This window comes from Nestor notabilis, unplaced genomic scaffold, assembly GCF_000696875.1.
Source record: "Nestor notabilis isolate BGI_N333 unplaced genomic scaffold, ASM69687v1 scaffold1116, whole genome shotgun sequence".
Classification (NCBI taxonomy): domain Eukaryota; kingdom Metazoa; phylum Chordata; class Aves; order Psittaciformes; family Psittacidae; genus Nestor; species Nestor notabilis.
In genome coordinates, this window is record NW_009934033.1 from 68,796 (window position 1) to 93,468 (window position 24,673).

Here is a 24,673-nt window from a genome sequence, read left to right on the forward strand (position 1 = left end):
TTGCTCCCCAGGAATGGACCACAAGGGAACACTGGGGACATAACGATTATCAGAGAAATGCTAAATAAAAAATGGGATTAAATATATCTTATTCTCCTCCCTGTACATAGAGATTAGCAGAGAGGGCTACTTTGATTCAATCCTAATGCTTAAAGGGATGAATTCACCCAGGCTCCAAAATAGTTCATAGCCTGCACTGAACACTGAATCCTGCATCTGCATTCTTATCAGAGGTTTACGTCTTGAATATGTCAATGCATATTACCTTCATTTACTTGACTGTTGCACTGTTACTTTTTGTCTTAGACAAAATTTTTTTTTGCAAATCCCCTTTCAAATCAAACCAGATATTTCAGAATATATCCTCAAACGTACAGTAATGTTAAAAATGCTTTGCATGGTAATTTGATGGCTTGGTATCTATTTATGTGTGTTGCTTGTAATGTTAAAATATATCAGTGAAATGAACTATTAGAAAACAGAACACTTATTTCAAGTATTTGATATACCATAATGAAGAATACATACAAAATGTTGCAAGTATGTAAGAGCATACCAAATATAGAAGTATATCCAAATGACTATACATATGAAGTAGTAGATGGTTTCAGTGTCGTCTAGACATATCCTGGAGGTTTAAACTTGGCAATAGTCCCACAGACTACTGTGTAATAACTGTATCACTTCAGAGCTATTTTTATGTATAAATTGATTACAGTAATTCCAGTGATCAGTTATGTTTCTTATTAATTCCACAGCTCTTGGTCCTCAGACCATTATGCCCCTGGTGAATCATGCAATGACCAAAACACAATAACAAAACCGCAAACCATCCAAATGTCCATATTCTAGGGAATTTTCTCTCTATATGTACGATGAAGAGGTGAATAAAGAATTAGCGAGATGAGCCATTCATACAGTGAAATATTAAGTATTTAACACCAGAAACAGAACACCTAAAATTGTCATCACAAAGTTTCTTACCAGCGTCATAACTCCCATTCTGTCCATCTCCCTGGCTGGACTGCGAGGGGTGAGCTTAGGAGTTGAGTGTCCACTGGGAGGAGATGAGCTTGCAAGTGACGATGCTGTCACTGACCCAGTAATGGAGGTACCTTGATGGACTCTGGCCAGATTTAATCCTTCCAGACTCACACTGGCCACTCTGTTCTCTATCTCTTCAGCACGCAGTTCTGTTGACTCTTTCTCTTCTTGGATTAACCTTATTAAATAAAAAAGAAAAGGTGGCTTTTTTTGTCTCTGATACCCCAAAAGCAAAACTAAAAACGATTTCCTTTCAAATGAGATTTGAAAGTAAAAGAAAAACAAAGATGAATATCATAAATCAACTCCAAAATAATATTGAAAAGGGTACTATTTTAATCACCAGAATGATAAAATACAGACCATATAGGGGAGGGGAGGGTTAACAATCCGATTTACCATGGGAAAATAATTCCAGTCTTAAGTTAGCTTCGTCTGATTTTCTGTTGCTAAAGCACAAACATAAAGTCTAATGAAACTGGGCCTTTAAGAAGGGAATTGCTAAAATAATCCAAATTAATAAAACAAGAGAACATGCAAAACAAATTGCCCATTTCATCCCTATGAACTGATGAAAAAATGACAGTTGTTTCTAAAGCATTGAGGTTTTAAGTGGATTTCATTAAAACAGCTCTCTTTTAGCAAAAAAAAATACAAGCTTCTTAAACATGGCCTCAATTGGATGCTTCCACTGGGTTCTTTAGTTTTGTTTTTAATTGTAATTGCACCTAGAATGAAAATGTGTTTAGAATCAAACATTTGTTTGCAAGTCCTTTGCCAATAAACCCAGGTTAGAAGGAGGTTTTTTATTTTTTCCTTTTTGTGAAGAGGAGGAAAAAGTATGAAGGTTATGAACAGAAAAGTTATTCAAATTTAATATATCCCAGTAGAGTTCTCCCTTTAAAGTTATCTTGCTCTGAGAAAGACTGAGAGCTGGCGAAAGATAATCTGGTTTTGACTGAATTTCTGACCAGTCTTTCTCTCTATAAAATCATAGTATAGTTTGGGTTGGAAGGGACCTTCAAAGGTCATCTAGTCCCACCTCCCTGCAATGAGCAGGGACATCTTCAACCAGACCAGGTTGCCCAGAACCACATTCAGCCTGGCTTTGAATGTCCCCAGGGACGGTGCATCCACCAAGTCTCTGAGCAACCTGTTCCAGTATTTTACCACCTTCATTGTATTACCAGAAAGCCACCAATACAATTAATAACACCCCCTTCATCTCCTTCTAGAGAAAGTTATTAATGAGACGATTTTTTTCATACATCACATTTTTTCAAAGTTACCTTTCCTGAAAAATATGTAGGAATGCTGTGAATCTACAATATAGTTTCATTTATAAAAATCAATTAAATTGTGTCATGGGATTCGCTCCCACTCCATTAAATTTTCAAATAAATTATTAAGATACATTCAATTCACCACCTATTTTCAACCACTATAACCCAACCTGGAGCATGAAAAATCACATTCAGTGCCTCCATAGAAAATCAAAACCATGTCTTAGAAAACATGATTTATATTAGATGTAACATAGGAATAATTACCAGAAGAAAGTATGAAGAGCACTGAAATAAAATATTTCTGATAGGAGGTGATTACTGAGTAAGTGGAGTCATGCAGAAAGGTGAAAAGACCTTGAAAAGAGGGCTATGAACAGTGATCTGTCAAATCTGCCATGTGTTAGCCTTCTCTAGAATATTTCTCTTTAATTGCTCAGCAGTTCTTGGAACATTTTTTGAAAGAAATTTCTATGGTTAGGAAATGAGGATGCCATTGTTATCTTCACATAATCATTACTCTCCTATGAAAAGCAGAGCCATTATCAATCATTTAAATATACAAGAGGCATTCTAATTGTTATGATTGGTACCTGAACTCACGCACTAAAGGAAGCTTGAAGCTGTAATCATAAGTACATCACACCTGGTTCAGACTACATACCTGATTTCTTTATTAATCGCATCTAGCTGCTCCTGAAGCATCATGGCCAGAGTCTGGGCATCAGAATGGCCACTTGGCGACAGGAGGTCCATGGAGCTGAAAAGTGTTTCTCTATCATCATCATCAATGTCAGACATTTCAGTATCACTTTCAAATGGATGACTGCTCAAAACACCAATCTGCTGGCTCCTATTCCACTCATGATCTCCAAGTGATTTTACCTGTGCGGGAATTAGGATGTGTATGGCTCATTCCATGGAAAAGATCTGCAAATATGAATTTCTATAAAATGGGAAAGGGCAGAAACTAACATTTAAGAATACTTATTCAATGATTAATTGCCCATTAATACTTGTAATATTATCACAGGTGATGTGAAGTATTTTCACGTAATTTCTAATGGTGTGTAAAATTACTATCAGGAAAATTTATACAAAAAGATAGCCAGAAAAGACAGATAGTTAAGTATGCTTGAACTTTGATGTCTGAACGTCAACCTTTTCTGCCTTAATTTTAGTACAACAGTACTCATGTCTGAGCATGTATAGAAAAAAAGCTATTTGACTTGGTTTTTCTTGTTTGGTGGGTTGTTGTTTTTCTGGAAAAACACAAACTGAAAGCTTAACATCGTGAAACACATTTTTCTATCAATGAACATATGAGAACAAATTGGGGATTAACCTTTGGTTCATCTCTGCGAACTCCCATCCGGCCTCTTCTAGGTCGCCTTATCACTTTAGTTGACCGATAGTCAGACTGGCTATCAACCAGTGAGCCCACAGAGTACCTCAGCTCTGCTGATGTGTCAAGGTGAGGCCTAAAAAAGAACCACATCAGTAGACTGAGAAAGTAATAGTAATAACAACAATCCAATGACCTTCAGTCTAGGAACACAGATTTCTTTTCATAAACAAATAATTATGTATCAAATGATAAAAGACAAAACCACATCACAAGAAAGAATTTGAAAGTGAAAACTTGAAAACATGCTATGAGAAAATTAAGGAAGAAACTAAACAAATAAAACCTTTGATTTTTCAAAATTAAGAACTTGCGTAGTAAAACTTATTGTGCAAAACTTTAGCATGAAAAAACAAGCAGATTTCAGGATTATTAATAGAACTGGCTGTTGAATGTACAATCGTATATATTTTCCTTCCATTACTTTCCTGAATAAATATGCCTGAGGTTACATGTTACATATTCATGAGCAAGGACATCTATAACACTTTCCTACTGTAAGTCTGTACTCTACATTATGAAAATATTAGTGAACTGCCCTGTGATATGTAATATGGTTTATGAATGAGTCAACTTTATTTGATGATGCTGAGATTTGATAGGCTGAAAGGGTCAGGCTCGTTCAGCCTGCAGAAAAGAAAGTTCAGGGGAGACCTTATAACAGTCTTTCAATACCTAACGGGGTCTTAAAAGAAATCTGGAGGGACTTTTTACAAGGGCATGTAGTGACAGGACAGGGGAGAATGGCTTTAAACTGACAGAGATGAGATTTAGATTAGACATAGGAACAAATTCCTTACTATGAGGGTGTTGAGGTTAGCTGGAGAAGTTGTGGCTGGCCCCAAATTCCCTGCCAGTGTTCAAGGCCACGTTGGATGGGGCTTTGAACAACCTGGTCTAGTATAAGATGTCCCTGCCCATGGCAGGGGGGTTGGAACTAGGTCCTTTCCAACCCTAACCATTCTATGATTCTGTGAAGTGTTAAGCATGATCACTTATCAGAGCAAGGTTGTATTACAGCAAATACTATACACAGAAAATAGTCACTGCCCTAAAGGTAGACCATGTCACCCAAAATTCTGTCCAACCTGGCCTTGAACACTGCCAGGGATGGATCATTTACCACTTCTTTGGGAAGCCTGTTCCAGTGCCTCACCACCCTTACTGTAAAGAACTTCTTCCTTATATCTAACCTGAACTTACCCTGTTTAAGTTTGAACCCATTATTACTCCTTGTCCTGGCACTACAGTCCCTAATGAACAGTCACTCTCTGGCATCCTTATAGGCCCCCTTCAGATACTGGAAGGCTGCTATGAGGTCTCCACACAGCCTTCTCTTCTCCAGGCTGAACAGCCCCAACTTTCTCAGCCTGTCTTCATACGGGAGGTGCTCCAGTCCTCTTATCATCCTCGTGGCCCTCCTCTGGACTTGCTCCAACAGCTCCATGTCCTTTTTATGTTGCGGACAGGAGAACTGTACACAATACTCCAAGTGAGGTGTCATGAGAGCAGAGCAGAGGGGCAGGATCACTTCCTTTGACCTGCTGGTCACGCTTGTGCAATTGTACAGCAAGTTGGCAGGAAAACAGAAACAGCCCAGGTTCCAGTCTCTGGCATCAGATATTTATCAGCTGGCCAGCTTCAGTACTCTGATGAATGAATGAATGAACTCCTGCAAATACAGAGCTGAATATGGGCTGAAAACAATTAGTATTTAATGCTGATAGCTCTCTGTTCCTGAGAGGGCTGGTAGCTTCACAAGGTGAGGTCACAGGAGAAGAATACCGTTTTAAGTGAATCTGCTGAATTCTCAAGACATTTATACAGTTTATCAGATTCAAACAGCATTTTGACAAGGGCTAATCAGACTCCAATTTACAGGGCACAAGCTAATGATACTCGTCTACTCAACAAGAAAGGCTGCTGTTCACCAAAGACGGCTTCTCTAAAGACATTTCTGCTGTTTGTTGCAGCAGTTCAACACTCTGTGTCCTCACAAGCACTCTTGAAAATAGTGTTGTGTGTGTCTGTAGTCACACTTACGCTCCCAAAGGAACAAAAATTTTAACAGTTATAAGCATCACATGGATTTACACTTCCCCATGTGTAGAAAAATGTTATTCCGAGAGATAGTAAAAGGTTGAGGGAGAAACCATGTCCAGATAATGAGCAAGATGCCTGAGGAAGCAGTGGGCAGAAAATAATTGATGCAAGCAAAAAAAAAAAAAAAAAAAATCCAACAAGAATAACTTTAGCAGATTACAGTGCTCTGAATTGAGACTTGGTCCATGAGCTTTTGCTGGCAGGACTTAAAAGTTAACATGTTTGTTATGAAAACAGGACATGGCACACAATTATCAATAACGTAACAATTTCATTTTGAGGGGTACTTCTAGACAAGGACTTTCTAGAATTATAAATTAATTTCAGCCATTAACGGCTATTTTTATGGTATCTGTCTCACTATTGTTTCCATATTGCTTTTCTACTGAGAAAAGGCAACATGTTTAATGTCCTGTTACGATACTTTCAGTTCTCACTGAATACTGCCTTCACCCTCAGCTGAAGATATAATTGATAGAATAAAAAATATGATCATAAATATGCTGATCAGCTTCAGCATTAAAGATGACAATTTCAACTTTATTTTTAAGGTCTCCTGGGGGGGAAATAAAGGGTATTTAGATACAAGTTTGAAAACATTCCATAATTTAAAAGACTTTCCTTAATCTTAGTAATATTTCGGTGTATACTCACTGCTATAAGGCCCCGTTTACCTATGAAAAAAGTGAAAAGCAACAGTAATAATCATTGCACAGACTTTACATTTTTAAAGAAATACATGACTGTTTTTACACATGGTCTGAGCACATCCTTTTAATAAAGACTTGACATTTATATTTATGTCCTGTTTCAACTCAAAGTGAGGAAAATTTTGTCATTTAGTACTACCTTGACAGGGTGGGTTCAATTAAGGAACCAGCCCTCAGTTTCATTTGGTCCAGTTCAGATCTGAGTTTCTCAATTTCTTCAGCAAGTCTTTCCTGGAAACAAGGGTAGTAAGATACACTTACTTGTGATACAAAATGCATTTACTTTATGAGACACCGTTTTCGTAAAGCTAAACAAGTAAGATAAGATATACTGAATGTAACACTGACTATAATAAGAAATGACAGTGAACTAATTCAAGTCTCATTATTGCTAATAAGACATATGCATCAAGAGGAAGTTGTATAGCACTACCATGTTTCTACTATCTGGAAGTGATGGCAGGACAGGTTTGTCCCTGAAACTTGATGTTTTTTTCTTCTTATACAGCTAGGGTGAGGAAAAGAAGAACCAGCACTGATTTGTGCACTAACTACACTCTCCTTGTCAGGCATAGTTCAGCGTGTAACATGTCATTTGCCCTTTAGAGACCAAGAGTGCATCCTGGCCTTTTTATTTACTGATACCAACACAGACTTAGAGACAACCACATTTTAGGTGAATTGTTAAACTGCAGCTTTAGAGCTCTTAGGATTTTGTGAAACTCTAGTATGAAGCGCTGCTGGCAAAAAATGACTGTGCCACAAAAATAGGATTTTTGGAACCAGCTAACAAAAAGACTATTGGCAGCAACCAGTAAGCACTGTTCCCAAGTTGTACAAATAATTATCACCTCTAGTAACATAAAATCAAAGAATTTTTAAAGAAATTAAGAGAGAAATGAGAGATGAAGACATAACACTGCTCTTACTAGAGTTTCAAATGTTCAGAATTCCAAAACGCTAGGAAGGAAAAGGATCCACACTTAAGTAATATCAGAATCAGTAATTCTTATTGCAGTATTTTTACAGTAATTCTTGATCGAATAAAATTACTGAGATGACTTTGTGGTAACTCTACTTGCATTTTCTATTTCATTCACTTCTCACCCTTTAGGAAGAATCAATATAGCAAATAAAAATATCTTTCCAAAAACACTTTTGATAGAAATGTAGATTTTTATACCAGACTTTTCATTTTTGTGAAGATTTGATATATACATTCAAGCCAGAAAACAGACTGAAAAAGAATTAGCCACTGTATTCACTTCTATTGTAACACTATTAAAACAATAATGTTATGTTGGAGATAAGATTGGAAAAATACCTTATTTACATAGACAAAACTGGTATCCATAATACAGGTTTAGATTCTCTGGTAGTAAAATGACAGAAACTTTTGTTTCAATTGACACAGCTTTAGAAACGTCCTTTTGTTATCTAAGTTGGTGAACTATGACCCTGATTTTGCAACAGCTGAATCACCGTATAACTGTGGCAGCACAGTACATAAATTTTATTGATCCAAAATACAATTACAGTATACTACAAGCTCCTTTGTGGGACTTTAATCTCACTGCCTTTCTACATAGTTATCTGAATGTAAATGAAAATAAAAGTTGATTTGAACAGATACTTCTTTTGTTATTTTTCTCAAAGTTCTTGATTTTGGATGTCATATGATGTAATTACATTAATGTCAAATGTTTATTATATTCTATACAATCACTTTTAAATTAATTTGAGACATTGCAAAATCACTCCAATGAATTTGAATGCAGACACATCTGTGTATTCTACTGTGCTCAAGGCAAGTACAACTTCAAAACAAAATCCTAACATTTGGGATTGGAACAAATATTTAGAATTAATTTGACTGATTCACTAAACAGTATCAGGGGTTAATTTGTTATAAAATTAATATAGCCCTTTTCAGCTATATTAGCATAACACCACTGCACCTGTTCAGAAGAATTGCATCAAATCAAGCAATTACATACTTCTCCATGAAAGTGTAACCAGTTATGCATATATCTCCATTTTCAGAATTAAAACTGATAGAACAAAAATTCCAGAGCCAATGAAATAAATATGAATTTTTATATTGACTTCCTGAGGCTGGAATCTCAACCATGAATTTAGCTCAGAACAATTGTTAGAGAGCCTCAAAGGCTAGTTAGGGCATCTGAGTGATTAAAGGAATTATTGATATCAGGAAGATTTTACATGCTAGCTGGACAATTAACATACCACATAAATATATCCAAATAATAAATACACAGCTTTTGATAAAAACAGATAAAATCACAGTATTTTATAGTACCTTGTCATGTAAAGACTCTTCCAGATTTTTCCTGAAACTTTCAGATTCTTGAATCAAAACATTCTAGAAATAAAAAGAAAAAAAAAAAACCCCACCAAAAAAGAGAAATAAATTAGAGCTACATTAAATATCAGATATCACTATACATGTGTAGCCTCCATGTAGAAGGTAGCAAAGTCAGCAAATTTCATATTTACTGAACTTTAAAATTAAAATCCCAAAATGCCTCAGTTTGAGTATATATATGAGATTTTAAACTCTGGGAATAATCCAAATACATGTGTTTTTCAAGGACAGCAAAACCTTTGCATCTTCCTTGAACTTCCTTGAATCTTCAGCATATCCAGTTCACAGGAGTTCTGGAAAGATGCTTGAACACAGTCTTGAATTAATTGTTGAATGTGTAAGTTAGACCATATTTGTGGTAATATTTGCTAATACAAAAATCAGCATCATGCCTCGATCCTGATAAAAGTAGAATATGCATCATACTGGAGAAGCTTTATTAAACTGAACTTTCTACTGCACTTTGCACTGTACCTTCTCTTCAAGTGCTGCCATTCTTTCTTTTAAGTGCAGCTGCAGACGCTCATTGGATTCCGTCAAAAGCCTGTCTACAGTATCCGATAATCTTTTGTTGTGCTCCTCATTCATTTTTTCTCTTTGCCTTGCCTTTAATGTAGAATAGACGAGACAGATTAGTAATTAACCGTTATAGAGTTGTATCATTACAAAATAATAGAAAAAATTATGGTAACTGTAGACATTTAAAGAAATTAAACAGGAAATGTAATTACAGTTACTGATTAATGCACATGAATTTTTCTATCAGCAGAATACTTTGAATGCTGTGACTAGATGTAAACTAGTGAATTAAGATGGTTAAATAAAGTGGGAAGATGCTGCCATCGCTGTCAGAAATAAAACATCAGTAAACAGATTTGTGTGCTGGAGTGCATAATGTGATGCTATATTGACAAATTAAACCAAGAAAAGTGCACAGAAATTGTCTGCTATACACATACTCTTTGAAGTTCCTGATTCTTCTCTTCAAGTTGAGCTTCTAAGTGTCTCATACGTTCCTCAATATTTCCATGTCTTTCTTCTGCCTGTAAAAAACATAGAAAGACTCTTTCTGTAATTTCAGTGGCTTCATAATTTTTTATCTCAGTAAAGTTTAAACAAAACATAAAGCAAGCTACTACTAACTGCAAACTTAGTTTTCCAAAAAGAAACTTTATTTAAACAGGCAGCTGAACAGCATTGCTTGAAATGTGTCAGCTACAAAGGCCTGTTACATCCAAGCATCAGCAAAACATTGGAGTTATTTATGAGCAATGAAATCAGCCAAATGTAACATGCAGACTGTGCATGGTTTGAACACAAACCTGCCATCGTAAAATTGTAAGCTCCTGAAGCACTGAACTGCACGATGGTTGATTATCAATAAAAATAAAATAAAATAAGTTAAAGAAAATGAAAACAAATCAGATGGATTCTATTTAGCAATAGAAAGTAAAGTCCAGTAGGACTACCTTCCTACGTATGGAGATCAATTCTTGTAGTTTAGCTTCCATAACATATTGATAATCATCAGATGAGGTAGAAGAGGTTGGATCAGACTAACAAGTCAAGGAAAAGGAGAGGGACAAAATTGAAAAATCAGAACTAAAGACACTGACACTGAACAGAACATAGCACAGAATGCTTAAAAGAAAAGTGTGACTGAAAATTTAATACTTTGAACTGACAGATTTTTACGTGGAATAAACTACACTGATACTTTGTGAATATGATGCAGTTGATGCGGAGAAACTGAAAATAATGGAATGGTAAAAAAGCTATCAACCTATACATGGAGGTTCAAGGTTAGTGATGGCTGGCTGATGACATATTACTACAGAGTGAATTCAAAGCAATACTGTCTAATCTAATGGGTTATTTTTCAATTATGTCAAACTAAAAACCAGGACTCTGTGAGGCCAATGTCAGAAAGTCCTTTATAATTCTTCTATCATTTTCTAGGAATGAAAATAATGCATAAATACTAAATTAATGGTTGGTCAGTTACAGAACTGAACAATGTTATGATACTTTCCCTAGTTTTTAGAGAACAGAAAGAACATCACAAGAGACAAGGCTCAAGCTTTAGTATTCCATTTTAGAATACATTACACAAGCCCTTTCATCCAAACAAACAATATAGTTCTCATCCCTTTGAAAGGATCCACCCTGGTGGATCTCTTTGGAAGATCAAGGTCACCAGATAAAAGAAGAACCTATAAATAAAAACTCATTAATAGGAATGTAAAGTCATTACCGAGTATAGAAATGGTAACCCATCCAAAGATTCATTACTATTTCTGACACAAGTTGACCTTAATTAGGTCATGTGTTGCAAAACATGAATATTCATGTTACTGTCATATCAAACAAGTCTATGTTATTATTCAAAATGAAAAAAAAGAAGCATCCTTAAGGAAAGGGAAATGCTATATTGGATTTGTTGCTATGGAAACAGGAATGTGCATAAGGCGTATAGACAGTGCTGATGATGACTTTGCGTTGTGAGGTCACTGTTGTCAAATGCTATTTCACTCTGTCATATTTACCCTCTCTCAAAAAGAGATCCTGAACTCCATCTTTAAATGAGCGAACTTTAATATGTACAAGAAATATTAATTTCACAACTTTATTTTTTTAGTAAGACTGTTTTTCATAATCTTGTCTTCTAACGATTTATCAAAATAATTAGGAATAGATACCAAAGTAATCCTAGATGTACATCATAACTTAAAATTACCCATAACTTAAACTCAGTAGGATTATCAGGACCAAAAGGTCAGACAGAAAACAAGCCTGTGATCTAGAGATCTAACATAAACTGCAGCTTTTGACATGAAGATATCCACATAAGAAAATCCTGCTTTAAATAAATACAAGAATAATGCTTCTGAAGATTACTACTATTCTTTTCAGAGTAAGTATATTCACAAATCTCAGATTCTTCCAAAATTTAAGGGAAAGTCACTACATTTTGTAACTAAGGTAATTTAACAAGTGCAGCTGTTGTTTCTTATCATGAAGCAGGTGTATTGTGATGTATCTGAACTTATTATCTGAAACTATTTTGTCTATTTATTACAAATTGGACCTGTGACAATCTGTTTATGATTTTCTTTATCTTATCTTTCAGTTGTACTACATAAATAGAAAGATAGGATTGAAAAAGTCCTTGCAGAAAACCAAATCATGCTATCCTTTCCATGAATTGACCAAGCTTCATCCTCCTCTGTAGAAGATAGTCTTTTCCCCTTTTTGAGTCCTGGCTGCACTACTGATTCAAGGCTTTCCTTTAATGCATCCCCAAGGGTCAGGAGAAGATTTGAAATCACCAGAGATGGGCTGATAATGGAAAAGACTGAACTAATTCTATCTCATTTTTAAACCATTTTTATTGAGGGAGATATAGAACCCATTGGGCGTATCATCCTACAGAATTAAACTACTTAGAAGCTGTATTAACTGACTGCAAACTTAATCTTCACTGTTTCTATACTCTTAATTGCAGGTTAATGCATAATATGAAGATAATCAAACTAATATTTCTAGATTCAAAGGGAATCTCATTTAAGTCTTCTGAAATGTGGTGCTGTTTGTCATAACTCATCCTTGAGAAGCCAGTCTAGCGAGCTACATAATTTACATTTATTTTCACTCTAAAAGAACAAAATTATTTTATAACTGAGACATTAAACAACCACAGGTGCACTGCCTCAGTTCCTAGCCTGGGTTCTAATGCTGTTTAGGGATTTCAACCACTGGTTACGTGCCAAATGCCTGAGCAGCCCCTGCTCACTGCCCTTTATGCTGAGGAAGGCCCTCACCAAGGTCTCAAAGAGACCCTTCTAGACAAAAAGACCTGGTAATTCATCTGTTTCCTAAGGAATTTGCAAATGCCTCCTGCGCAGACTTCTCCAGGCCATACTGTTACGACTGACACACCTGTAGCAGTTGCACTCATTTGCTCTGGAAGAGGTTCTCTGAGAGACTTGGGAGCTACCATAAAATACCAAATGTCTCCATCTCTGAATTGTGGTTTGAGGCATGAGGCAGAGGCTAAGACAGCAGTGTTAGTCATGTTGACTTAGCAGAGTTTCAGATACATGAGGCAGAAGGGACAACTGTGGACTCTGACGATCATAAGCAGAAGTTGGATTTCTTCTGACTTGCTTTGCTAAGAGTTAATTGAGTTTAAAACTTTCTGAAGTGGAACTTGCTTGACTACTTGCTTGGCAGACCTTACCCTCCATTCTTTTCAATATGACTTGCATGTCTGTTCTCTAGTACTCTGTACACGAGGATTAATAAGACACATGGTGCAGTATTCAGCAACTAGCATTTAAAGTGTTTAGCCAGCATATTCAGATATAAATAGATCTGTGAAACTGTGAAATTTGTGAAATCTCAGACTGGATTAAAAATATATGGAAAAAACCTAACAATGTCTGACCCCTATAGATAGCAGCATGAGTCTTAATGCTCACTTTGCACTCTGTATGCTATGAAATAGCAAAGAAATAGCCAGTATAAGCCAGTAACAGACAGGAGAATTTTGCTTTGAGGGAATACCAAAGCAGCTTGTATTTCTGATCTCAAACCCTGTTAAAACGCTGCTGCTGCACCTGCTGCTAATACTCCCACAAAAAAGATGCTGCTTCCACATCATCTGTTACTATTGGCACTGCACATTTTTCAGGTCTTTGCATCTTAGTTGGAAAAAAAAAAAGTCCAGTTTCAGATGCAGAAACCACCTATACAGTACCGGTGCTGTAATTTTTATTCTTTGTGCTGATCTGCAGGAGAAATCTAAACTTTTCTAATGGTACAAGCCAATTTCCACAGTTTTGAGACCTTGACTTTTGAACACCTGCAGTCTCCAGATTTTCTCCTGGCTTCTTATGGCACACTCTTTTGGCTATCCATTGAATGAATTATTGAAGAGGAAAGAATGCATTATTGAATTGAGCTGTGCAACTGAAGGAGAAAACAGGTGACCACGGTGACTGAGTCACAACAACTCACACAGTTATCAGCTATTTGTTCACATTCTCACTTCGAACCTGTTGAAATATGACAAAATGTGCTGGCTTAAGTCAATGCTTTCTCTGAAACCCAACCTTCTTTCTTTTTCTCACTACTTTCTACACCTTGCAGGTTTAGTAAGCAACACCTTCTATTTAGTTCTGCTTCTTTCATTTCTTCTTCCTATCAGGACAAAATCTTCTGTGGAAAGGGAAGCACAAGAAGAAGGGTGGCTTGAAAAGAAAGTTAAGTGTTGTAAAAGTGGAGTTCTCTTAGGCTTCCCTCCTCATAGAAGATTTTTTCTTTTTCTCCAGAAGAGGATTTATCAACTTTTTCCTCCATGTACACATCATCTTCTCTCTATCCCTTGTTCTCATTGAGGTTTCTGTCTTAACCACATCCATTTCTCACAAGACAAACTTTATTGCACCTTTTCCATTCCAGACCTTCTCTTTTCACTTTCTTGCAACTTCTTCCCTATTTAATGCAAACCAGATCCTCTCATTGTCACAAAAGAAGCACTGTGTCCCACCTGCATCCAATTTTCAAGTCATTCTGTATCACCTTTAAAATTATCTGAAGGTGTTACTATGCTAAATGTGGTTTATTATATTACGGTTTCCTCTTCTCCATCTCAGGGCTTCTCTAATACAGCTAAAAAGCACTGTTGGTATTTCTGGTGACCTGTGTACAGGAATGATGAAGTAAAATGCTGACTGCTGGCTTGTGATCAGAGATGTTACATGGTACCTCTGCTGCATAAGCACCCGAAGGGGAGATTGACTACTAGTGGGAGTGAATGGAAGTAGGTAGATGCTGGTTGTCTCTACTAGATGCCTCCTCGAACACAGGCGAGGAGAAACCATGTTTGACAGACTAACCATCTGAAGATTCTGGATGCTCCAATGTCTCTCCCTTCTCAGAAAAATAAACATCTTACAGGATAAAGAAGGGTTTAGTTAATATTGGAGTGAGGTTCTTTCTACTACCAACTGCCTCTTCTCCTGGGCAGGCAAACAGACCAATACTGTGAGAGTGATTACAAGGTGGCTCAATGAGTCATGGCAATCTAAATCTTGGGATACATGCCGAGAGCTGTGCTACTTGTCATGACCAGACAGATACCAGTGCGATGGCCAGGCAGGACAGCACAGTACATGGGATCATGCTGTTCCAGGTTAGTCTGCCACAGGCTGACTAACCCTCCAGTTGCTCACCCAATGGGCAGAACACAGTGAAAACAAAGCCAAAGAAAAGTTCAAATGATTCAGGTAAATTTATGGGTACTTATCTGAGTTCACTGTACAGTCCAAACTTTTGGAACTTCACTCCTTATGAACTAGTTTGGGCATGGAAAAGTAGCAAAAGACATTCACTAGCCCATATATATATATAAAAAGAATAGCAACTCTCTTTACAACTGACATCATAGAAGGATCTCACTCTATATCCTTCTTTTGCAGAATCCCAACCCAGATTTATTGTAAGGAAAAGCATAATAAAGTGAATGGAGAATTGTAACATGCGTATTTTAAACTTGAGGGGAAAATATAATTAAAAAAATCACATCCCAATCCGGAACATGTTTGTTCTGTTTGATCTCCACGTGTAAATAATTAGTCTTACATTTTACTCACAGTGAAGTAGTCATGGTTTCAAGTTATCCCATACTACTTCCCTTTAAAAAATCATGTAAAACATATTAGGCTTAACTCACCTCTTTGATTGTAACCCCATTAATCTCAGAGAAGCCACTTTCATTGAGGTAGTACAAAAGAAAGGAGAATCAGTTTTAACTTCTTTGCAGTGCAGAAAGACTAGCTGGTTCGGGAGGGTCATCTTTTATCTAGTATACATGGACATTACGGTGATCGCAGCTCAGGCAGAATTAAAATAGTCTGAAGCCAGCTAATTTGAGCCCTACTGACAATATGTATGCTGGCACAAAGGCAAAATTAATTAAGCATTATTCAGTCCCTTAAGTAGGTCTTGCAGCATTCATTGAACAGCTAGTATGGTAACAGTATCCCAGCTAGTTCATTTAAAACTACTTAAGTAAGCTGCAGTGATTACAGCGTAGTCCTTGGTTCTGAGCTCCATTTGTGTGATCCATGAAAATTACTGGACTTTAAACTTCAGAGCTGTCAAACCAGCATTTTAGTAAGCTCTGCAGTTTGCAAAGATGTTGTATACAAGATATGTAAAATACAGGCTTATTTGGCCTATTGGCCACATTCTGACATAATTCTTCATGTCATGTATTCCAAGAAGACACAAATTTAAATTAAATAATATCTTCAGTTTTTCATGTAATCACAGAGAAATGAACAGAACTGGCATTACCAGTCTCATATACCTCTTAGCTTTCTGCTTCACAAAACCTTTGATAAAGTACCTCAAAGTGAAATGGGGTGAAGTGTCAGCTCTGTTCACAGCTCTCTAACCACATCCTATGAAATAATGCAAGAAGACAAACGGAGATGTATACTGCAGCTTTATGGTCACAGTAACAACAATATCTCATGGAAGTCCCTGAGTGCTCTGCATGGTTGAAATGGGATTTCTTCTTACAATATTTGTCATTAACATATGTTGAAGGAAAAATGCAGTTGCAAGATAAGACATGCTTGAGACTGCAAAATACTTACTGGTGCCTAATTGCTGGAGAAATTATTCAGGAAAAATCCTCTTAAAATAGAAAACAGTATTTTTAAGCTAAGCGTATTAGAGAATATGTGATTATCTGTTGAATCAGAGACAACTGAAAAAAAAAAAGTTAAAATGCCAAGGGATTGCTCTTAAGTGCACCTGAGTTTTTATTAAAAAACAGTGGTATTTGTTTGGTATTTCATGAAGCTCTCTTTTTGCTGACTCTTCTTTTTTCCCCCTATTTTCAGTCTCTCTTTCATATTCCCACCCATTCATACAAACCTAAAGTGGACAGCACATAATCTTGACTACTGAATAATGATCATGCCGTAATAAAAAAAACAAAAATCCCCCGACCAAAATGTCCCATAAGCCTCTCTTTCTTTCTTCTTCTTCACTAAATTACTTAAAAATCAGATATTATTAATGAGCTGTTCAGCACTTAAGGCTTCACTATAAATGGAAAAACACGAGAATTTAAAATAATTCATCAAATTTAAAAATAGCTAGGCACATACATAGCTAGAAATATTCCTTGGCAACAGAGAAAGGAACACCTAAATTAATCAGAGTGATATGTAATACAATCTCTTAGGGGATGAAGAATAAACATATTAGTATTGTATGTCTTTATGAAGCTGATAATACCAAAGCCATTGTATTAAGTACATGCCCACCTGTAAGTATTAGAGGCCAAATATGAAAACTACACTACTGATTTTTTTTTCTTATTATTTTTTCTGCAACAAAGCTGCCATATAATAAATTTATTGGAAAAAAAAAAACCAAAACCAGTTTGAAGTCCATTTAGGATTTCATATTTGCAGATATATGAATGTAGATATATGCTTTGCAGATATATGATACAAAGAATCATTCAAAACAAACCTTGTAAGTATACACTGCAAGTTCTTTTCATTTGTGTTGTACAAATGATCCCAGCTGCCGCTAGGATTTGATTATATAGCACTTATTGGAACGGAAATAATTGTTGTTTCATATACATGGTGTACGAAAACATCCAGAAGAACTAAGAAAGTGTAGGAATGGGACTTCCCCCCGCCCACTTAAATTAGAAACTCTTACGCAGTAAAATGAATCCTCCTAGGAGAAGTAATACTCACATGTATTGGAAATATAGGACTTTGTAAATATAGTCTAGATTACAGATAACTACTTTTCCTACCAAAATGCTAAGAATTACAGCCTTGAGACCATTCCTGGTTAAACTTGTGGCACATACTTATCGGGAAACTTTTTCTTCTTTCATATTAGCTTGATACTAATTTTGGTTTGCCCTTGAGGCGAGGAATCAGGATGCAAATCAACATTAAACAATGTGGCTTTTGAAGTGAATCTATTTCTCAGGGCAGTACCTTGGTCAGAGCTGCAATTCTCTGAGCCAGTTCAGCCTCCACTTCAGGTAAGGTTTCAGCCTTTCTCATCGTCTGCTGCAGCTTCTGCTCAGCCAGCTCTAGACGCTCTTGCAGCTGTCTGTTTTTGTCTTCCAACTGAAGGCCAAAGATAGATAAACAGGTATAAAAAAAATAAATCAGAATTAAGATTTTCCTTTGATTTCTTATGTATCTGGGAAGCAATCAAAACTCACTGCATAGGCATAGATACTCCACAACCTGGGAGAGCTCTCTGGAGACTTCTCTCTAGCATGGAACAGTGCAGGCTGCCAGTTTCACTAACGATGAGTGATCTGAGGCTCAATCATATGAAGGTGGAAAAAAGGAGTTGAATAATTGCACTAATGAAGATGAACAAGAAGGTCCTCTGATCGATGGGTTGTTTATCTGAGCAAAATGAATGTACTGGTACCAGTAAAATCAGAACTTTCTAAATGGAAATATTGAGTTAATCTCACAGAAAAGTATATGTATGAGCTAAAATGGGAAAGAAGTATAATTCCAAAAGGAGAGAATTCCCAGCAAAGATTCTGAACAAATTCTCAAATGTGATTTTCTGAACAAATGCCAGTCATATATTAGGAAATGTTAAAACTAAAATTTCACTCATGATCATAACCTGGTTGCTATTTGCTTCAGTTGTCAGTGATATTGTTCATTGTGAACCTACAATCAAGTCTCATTTTACAGAGGTGAAACTGATTAATCTGTGATAACCATTAAAGAGAAAAAGGAGGACTTCTGATAATTTTTGCAGTAATTTCTGGCCTACTGAGTAACACCACATAATTAAGATTTTTTTTAATGGTTTGATAAGTGTTTCCTAGTTTCCTGTTCATTACAGATAGTAGAAGACAAAATGAAAAATAAGTGTGCTTTTAGAATCTTTTCTAATCCTTCAAAAGCATGCAAAGGTGGGCTTCTACATCACTCTGCTGCAAATCATCGTTAAGTCTGCCTGTATGTATTCTAAACCTGGTTCTATTGATCACTGCTTTGAGTGGGTAGACTTCTGCAGCACAGCATGACTTACATTGGCAGCAATAAAACAAGAGTTTTAGTTCTGATTCTTTAACTTCCCTGAGGAAGTAGTCATGTAACCATATATACACACATACAGAGGGATGGATGCATGTGTGTGTAAATATATCTGCATACAATCAAGAAGCAGATATTATCAGATCATACAGGCTTATTTCCCATATAATATTTTATGTTGTTTGAAGACAAGATAGGTGAAAAAATAAAATAATGAAGAAATCTGATACTGAGGCTGAGGAGAAATTTCATCTTTTACAATTTGAATTATATTAATTTCATGCTAGCTTACAGTTCACATTGTATTCTTTAAATTACAAACAGTGTTTTCTGTTCATTTTACACTTCAGCTGTGGAAACAAAATACCACATGAGAATACTGCACAATCATGTTTTTTATCTTATACTCCTTTTTTTAATATGTGGAAATCATTAGAATACATTTTATGCAAATTTTGATCTTTCCTGCAGAAGGGAATCTCTTTTGCTTATACTATTTTTTGATTTAGTTTGGTTTTTTTGGTAGATAAAATTCAGAACATTGTTAGATAAGAAGCAAAGATAATTCTTTACTTAGGGAATATGACTACGTGCACTTATGCAAGACACTATCAGAACACACAGTTATTTCCCAGTGTTAAATGTGCACACTGACATGCAGTCACAGTTGTAGAAGCGGATATGAAGGTTAGAGATGCTGAACAACATTTTTTTAGATAAACTAATCTGTTGATTAAAAAATGAACATATTAAACTAATGTGAACCTCTCATCTTCCCCCTTTTTGGCATTAATATTCACTAGATATGAAGAAACCAACTGTGCAATCAATATACTGCACCTGACGGAGGAGGGCTTCCTTGTTTGCCAGTTCATTTTCTAGCTTATCATTCATGTCATGTATGGAGGTGGATTCTCTCTGAGCACTGAGATAGCGCTTCTCCAGGGTGGTTATTCTTTCTTCCATATCTTCCTTTTGTGCCATTGCCTAATGTGACCAGAAAAACCCATCAAAAACCATGCAATTAAAATGCTACATCATTTTATATCAGTTTAATTTTCACTAGATGCTAACAGTAGACTGGAATGTACGGTATGCTCAGAAGTAATTTTTCTGTTTTAAAGAGAATTTATTTCCTTTGGGATTTCTTGTTAACTATGATATTTAAAGTGGTACCTGTTGAATAGAGCAAACAGAAACAATATACACTTTTTTTGTATATTTTTCTAGTTTCTGTATTGTTCAATGCAAAAAGCATAGCAAATGCAACTCACAGTTACTTGTGTGCTTCTTAAACAGCATAAGGCTTGATCAGAAAATAGAAAAACTGATATAGGTACATAATAGTAGAAACAGTGCAATGATGTGGGGGAAAATTGTATGTGCATATTCCTGGGTGCTGCTAAAATTTTGATTTCAAGATACTACAATAGAAGCCAATGATCCACACATATCAAGAACAATTATGGAAGATACTCTAGAGAGTAGTAAGGAATACTGAAAATTTAAAAAGGAGGAAAGAAAAGGAAAATTGATTCTTACATTTCCATTCATTCAGAGAAGGGAAGAGCATATTCTAACAGGGGTAATAGAGTTACTGCACATGAGTAAATATTATACTTGATTATATAAACAACACCATTTTATAAAACCACCCAGGAGTTTTAAATATTTACTTTAGACTGCCTATATGACCAGCACCTCTATCTAACAGAGTTCATCTTGAAAAATTGAAATAGCTGAAATCTGGCCAGAATGCACTCTAGTTACGTTAAATCCCAAAGGAGCTGGCCTTTCTCCTATTCAAGTGGCACATACACACACCCACTTTTATGAGCAGGGATTTTATGAAGAGATTTCTAGTACTATTGCTTAATGTAAATTTTGTGTTTCCAATGTACAAGTGCTTTTGCCAGTGCTCACCTTTTGCTGCTCATATTCATTGTACCTCTACCAGTTTGTAGGGTAACACAGGAACAACAGTCAAGAAAGAGGAGGCGAGTGAAGTGAACTCCTTACCTCTCTAATGTCTCTCTGATATTTACTGTTCATTTCCTCTGTTTTAACGAGTTCTTTTCTCGCAGTCTCTGCTTCCTGCTCTACCTCTCCCACACGGGAAGACAGTGCAGCCAAACGCTCCTTCATTTGTGCCATTTCATAGTTTTGCTTTTCCAGTAGTTCCTGAAGCTCAGCAACTTGACTGGCTTCATCATTGGAGTCTATGGAGCCATTCGATAGGCGCTGTTGACAGAGAAGTGACATTATTTATTAATTATCTTTTCACATAGAATTTATGCAAAGAATACCTAAAACAAAGATTATTTTAAAGATTACACAAGCAACTAGGGAAATAAAACCACAATAATTTTCATGCTAGGTAAGACAAGTGTAGTTACGAAAAATCTGCAGAAATACTCATATTCATTCATACTAAGGGATTCTAAAATGTAACACCTCATAGATGTAAACTTCTGTAATAGAAGTAGAGTACTATATAAAAATAACTTCAGTTTGACATTACAACAATGTTTGTTTTAGTTTGACAATTACAACAATATTACTCCTAAAAAGCATCAAATTGCATGCATACACCTTGGCTAAAGTTACACAGTATTTAAACTTAATCAAAGCCAACTTAATTTACAAAACTAGGCCACACTGCAGGCAGGAAGCAACACTAATAAATCACAGACTCACTGTACCAAGAAATGCTTTGCACAACGTACTGGTTAGGTCTACATTAGAAACAAGTTCTGCTGTAGTAATTTGTATGCTGCTGAAAGCCTTGGTATGAATATAGTTACAAAGAAAGAAAAAAACCCAACCCAAATACAAAAGTCCCGCACTCACATTGCATTGGGAATATGATTTTAGGAATATGATTTATATTGCAAATAAATTATTTCAGAAGAAAAGTGTGTTATTTTACCTATAACATGAAAAAAAAAAAATCAACCCAAAGTACTCCAAGCTATCATTCACTTTCTTGAGTACGTACAATTTTATTGGTTACGCTTCTATTATGCAGTATAGGAACAAAGTATTTCACTGTAACTGTCACTTTAAATATGTTATGGATTTCAAAGAACATCATACAGGAGTACTGGTCTTAAAATGCACTCAGATGGCAGGGAGCAATGTATATATGAAATATTCCTAGCAAGTTCTGAGAGGAAACCAAGCTTGCTTTCCTTAGCACTTCTGTATTATCATCATCAAAATACATTTACACAGGAATCTTCTAGAAAATTCAGTGAACTTTACCTTGCTTATTGGCTTTAACAACATTCTTTCCCCAATCAGCCATAAAATGAACTCCGATTAAGACCACCTGCCCCTCTCTGGATCATCGAATAAAGCTATTTTTACTCTAAAAATTCATTATATCAAATAACTCAGTTCCAAAACTGCTATCTTTATACTAGTTAATTATATTATCTTGGCATTTTACGTTAGCTGCTGAATCATCATTGATCTACATTCAGGACACCATGATAAAATGATAATAACAATTGAAAAACTTATTCACACTCAGTTTGTTGTTTGGAAAGTGTTCAGTTAGGCTACTTAAAATCCCATTATTATGCAGCAGTCAGATATGTAAACAAAATAGTACTCAAACAGGATAAAACATTATAACCATCATACTTTATTCCACTGTGCAAATTTGAGATAACTTTCTTTTATCTATGATAATTATAATCTGGTTTACAGTTTTAATCTCATACAGCAATTTTAGCAGTTGTCCCAGATGAACAAATTCTACCTTGCATTGAATTTGCGCTACAGCTCTCTAAATAGTGGTCCAGGAGTTGCTGCAAGGTTATAAGCAGCCAAATACCAAATCTGAAAAGTAATAAATGGCATGTGATCATGTAGCTTATGTGATATAAGCCATGGTAATTTTGAAATGGCAAGCTGCATTATCTAGGAGTCTGTCCACTGGCAGAGAAATTTTTTCCTTTCATTACACTGGAGTTATGTCAGAGTTATCTTTAAAAACACGAAAACTTTTGATAAAAACACCCTTTTGATTATACATATTTTTCTTGACATGCAACATAAAAACGAACGTTAAAATGGCTTTTCAAAGATGTGCATATATCAAGTTCTATTTGCTAAATATGTGAAGGCATATTTACCCATACAAATATGTAAATATATGTAAGCAAAGAACGTAAGTTTTGCAAGTTGTCTCTGAACCTGCCAAATTAGGGCATTTCAGTTTTTCTTTTTTCTTGCCAGTATGAAGTTGGACAAAAAAGCAATTATCTAAAGCATACATAAAAAATAAAGCAATGGATATAAGTTAAGTTTCAGCAAGGAACTGTTTTCAGAAAAATCACAATGTTTAGACAGGCTATAAAAATAGACAGAATTATTTCTAAATAACAGAATGTCATTGCTGCAGAAGCTCTTGGAGACTGGAATATACTGTTACCTGCATCAAGATATGACATAACCTCAGATCTGCCATAAGCCTATGACCCTAACACTCATGGTGACTGGACTTTAAAATATCCCTCTTTCACTCCCTGTTATTCTAGGATGGCATCTCAACCTAAAGGAATATCACTGTCTCACTTCATTTTGTGACTTCTCCCTTCATCTTCTACTAAGGCAGATGCCAGCTGTTGTTCTATAAAATACAAATGTATTTGGTCAGTTGCTCTGACTTCTGGTCAGTCAGCTGCTGATATGGTAGCTGAGATATTAAAGTCTTTATTCATACATAATACACAGAATTTTCATGATACAAATCACTTTAGAAATATTTTGGAAATACACCATGATCAGTGTTAGTACATGTTTTAAAACCTAAGTTACTTTTAGACTCTCTTTGAACCAAGATAATTCCTACAAATAATACATATACTGAAAATTCAACATGAGGAAGAGTAGCAAAGAAATGTTGTATAAAGTTTAAAAGCTTTAAAACCATGTGTTCACTTGTTTGTTTGTTTAAAAAAAGCTTTTAAAACAGTTAGACAGAAATATTGGAGAATTTTGTCCCCAGTCCCAGGGGAAAAAAAAAGATTATTTCTAGCTCTGTAGTGCTGATGATCCTTCTGACTTAGAATGCTGGCCAGATCTTCAGGGAAAAGACAGAAATACAGTATATTTCTCAGGTCAAATAAACTTGTATGAATTCTGTAGTATAGAAATACTAAAAAGGAAGTAAAATAATCATGAAATGAAGCTAAACTCTGTATGTAACTAGACCTTATGAAAGAGTAAAATCAAATGCTGCAAAGAGATGCTGTTTGAGATGTAAGAATAAATTAATAACAAGTTGCCAGAAGATGTTTTTTACTATAGAGTTCTTCCATTCCTATTCCATTCAACCGCCTCATGCAAAAGGTTTAAAAGAAAGTAAATTATATTAACACAGACACAGCTATGTAATAGCCCAATTACAATTGACAACTAAACAAGAAAAAGCAATAGGATCATCATCCATATAATCAGCACACAAAACAGAATGTGAAAATCTATGCCCAAAATAATAGCATTACACCTAAGCTGCCACAGTCATTTCCAAGTGGTTGGTTGCCTCTTTAATATTTGAATGCTATGCTACTTCTCTAGGTTGTTTGTCGTGGTTCAAACCCAGCCGGCAA

At 35.7% G+C, this 24,673-nt stretch overlaps 1 protein-coding gene across 1 annotated transcript in view; it reads right to left on the reverse strand.

The window, feature by feature from the left end:
• PPFIA2 (protein tyrosine phosphatase, receptor type, f polypeptide (PTPRF), interacting protein (liprin), alpha 2) overlaps positions 1-21,294 on the reverse strand; it is a 66,103-nt gene extending 44,809 nt beyond the window's left edge. The window contains exons 1-10 of the mRNA XM_010017126.1: positions 21,072-21,294; positions 19,893-20,039; positions 17,976-18,110; positions 9,891-9,974; positions 9,406-9,537; positions 8,866-8,928; positions 6,685-6,776; positions 3,673-3,808; positions 2,992-3,212; positions 985-1,222 (exon numbers count right to left, since the gene is read on the reverse strand). Coding sequence (XP_010015428.1) covers positions 985-1,222; positions 2,992-3,212; positions 3,673-3,808; positions 6,685-6,776; positions 8,866-8,928; positions 9,406-9,537; positions 9,891-9,974; positions 17,976-18,110; positions 19,893-20,039; positions 21,072-21,206 — 1,383 coding nt within the window. The 5' untranslated portion in view covers positions 21,207-21,294. The remainder of the gene's footprint in view (positions 1-984; positions 1,223-2,991; positions 3,213-3,672; positions 3,809-6,684; positions 6,777-8,865; positions 8,929-9,405; positions 9,538-9,890; positions 9,975-17,975; positions 18,111-19,892; positions 20,040-21,071) is intronic.
• Between the last annotated feature and the right edge of the window lie 3,379 nt (positions 21,295-24,673).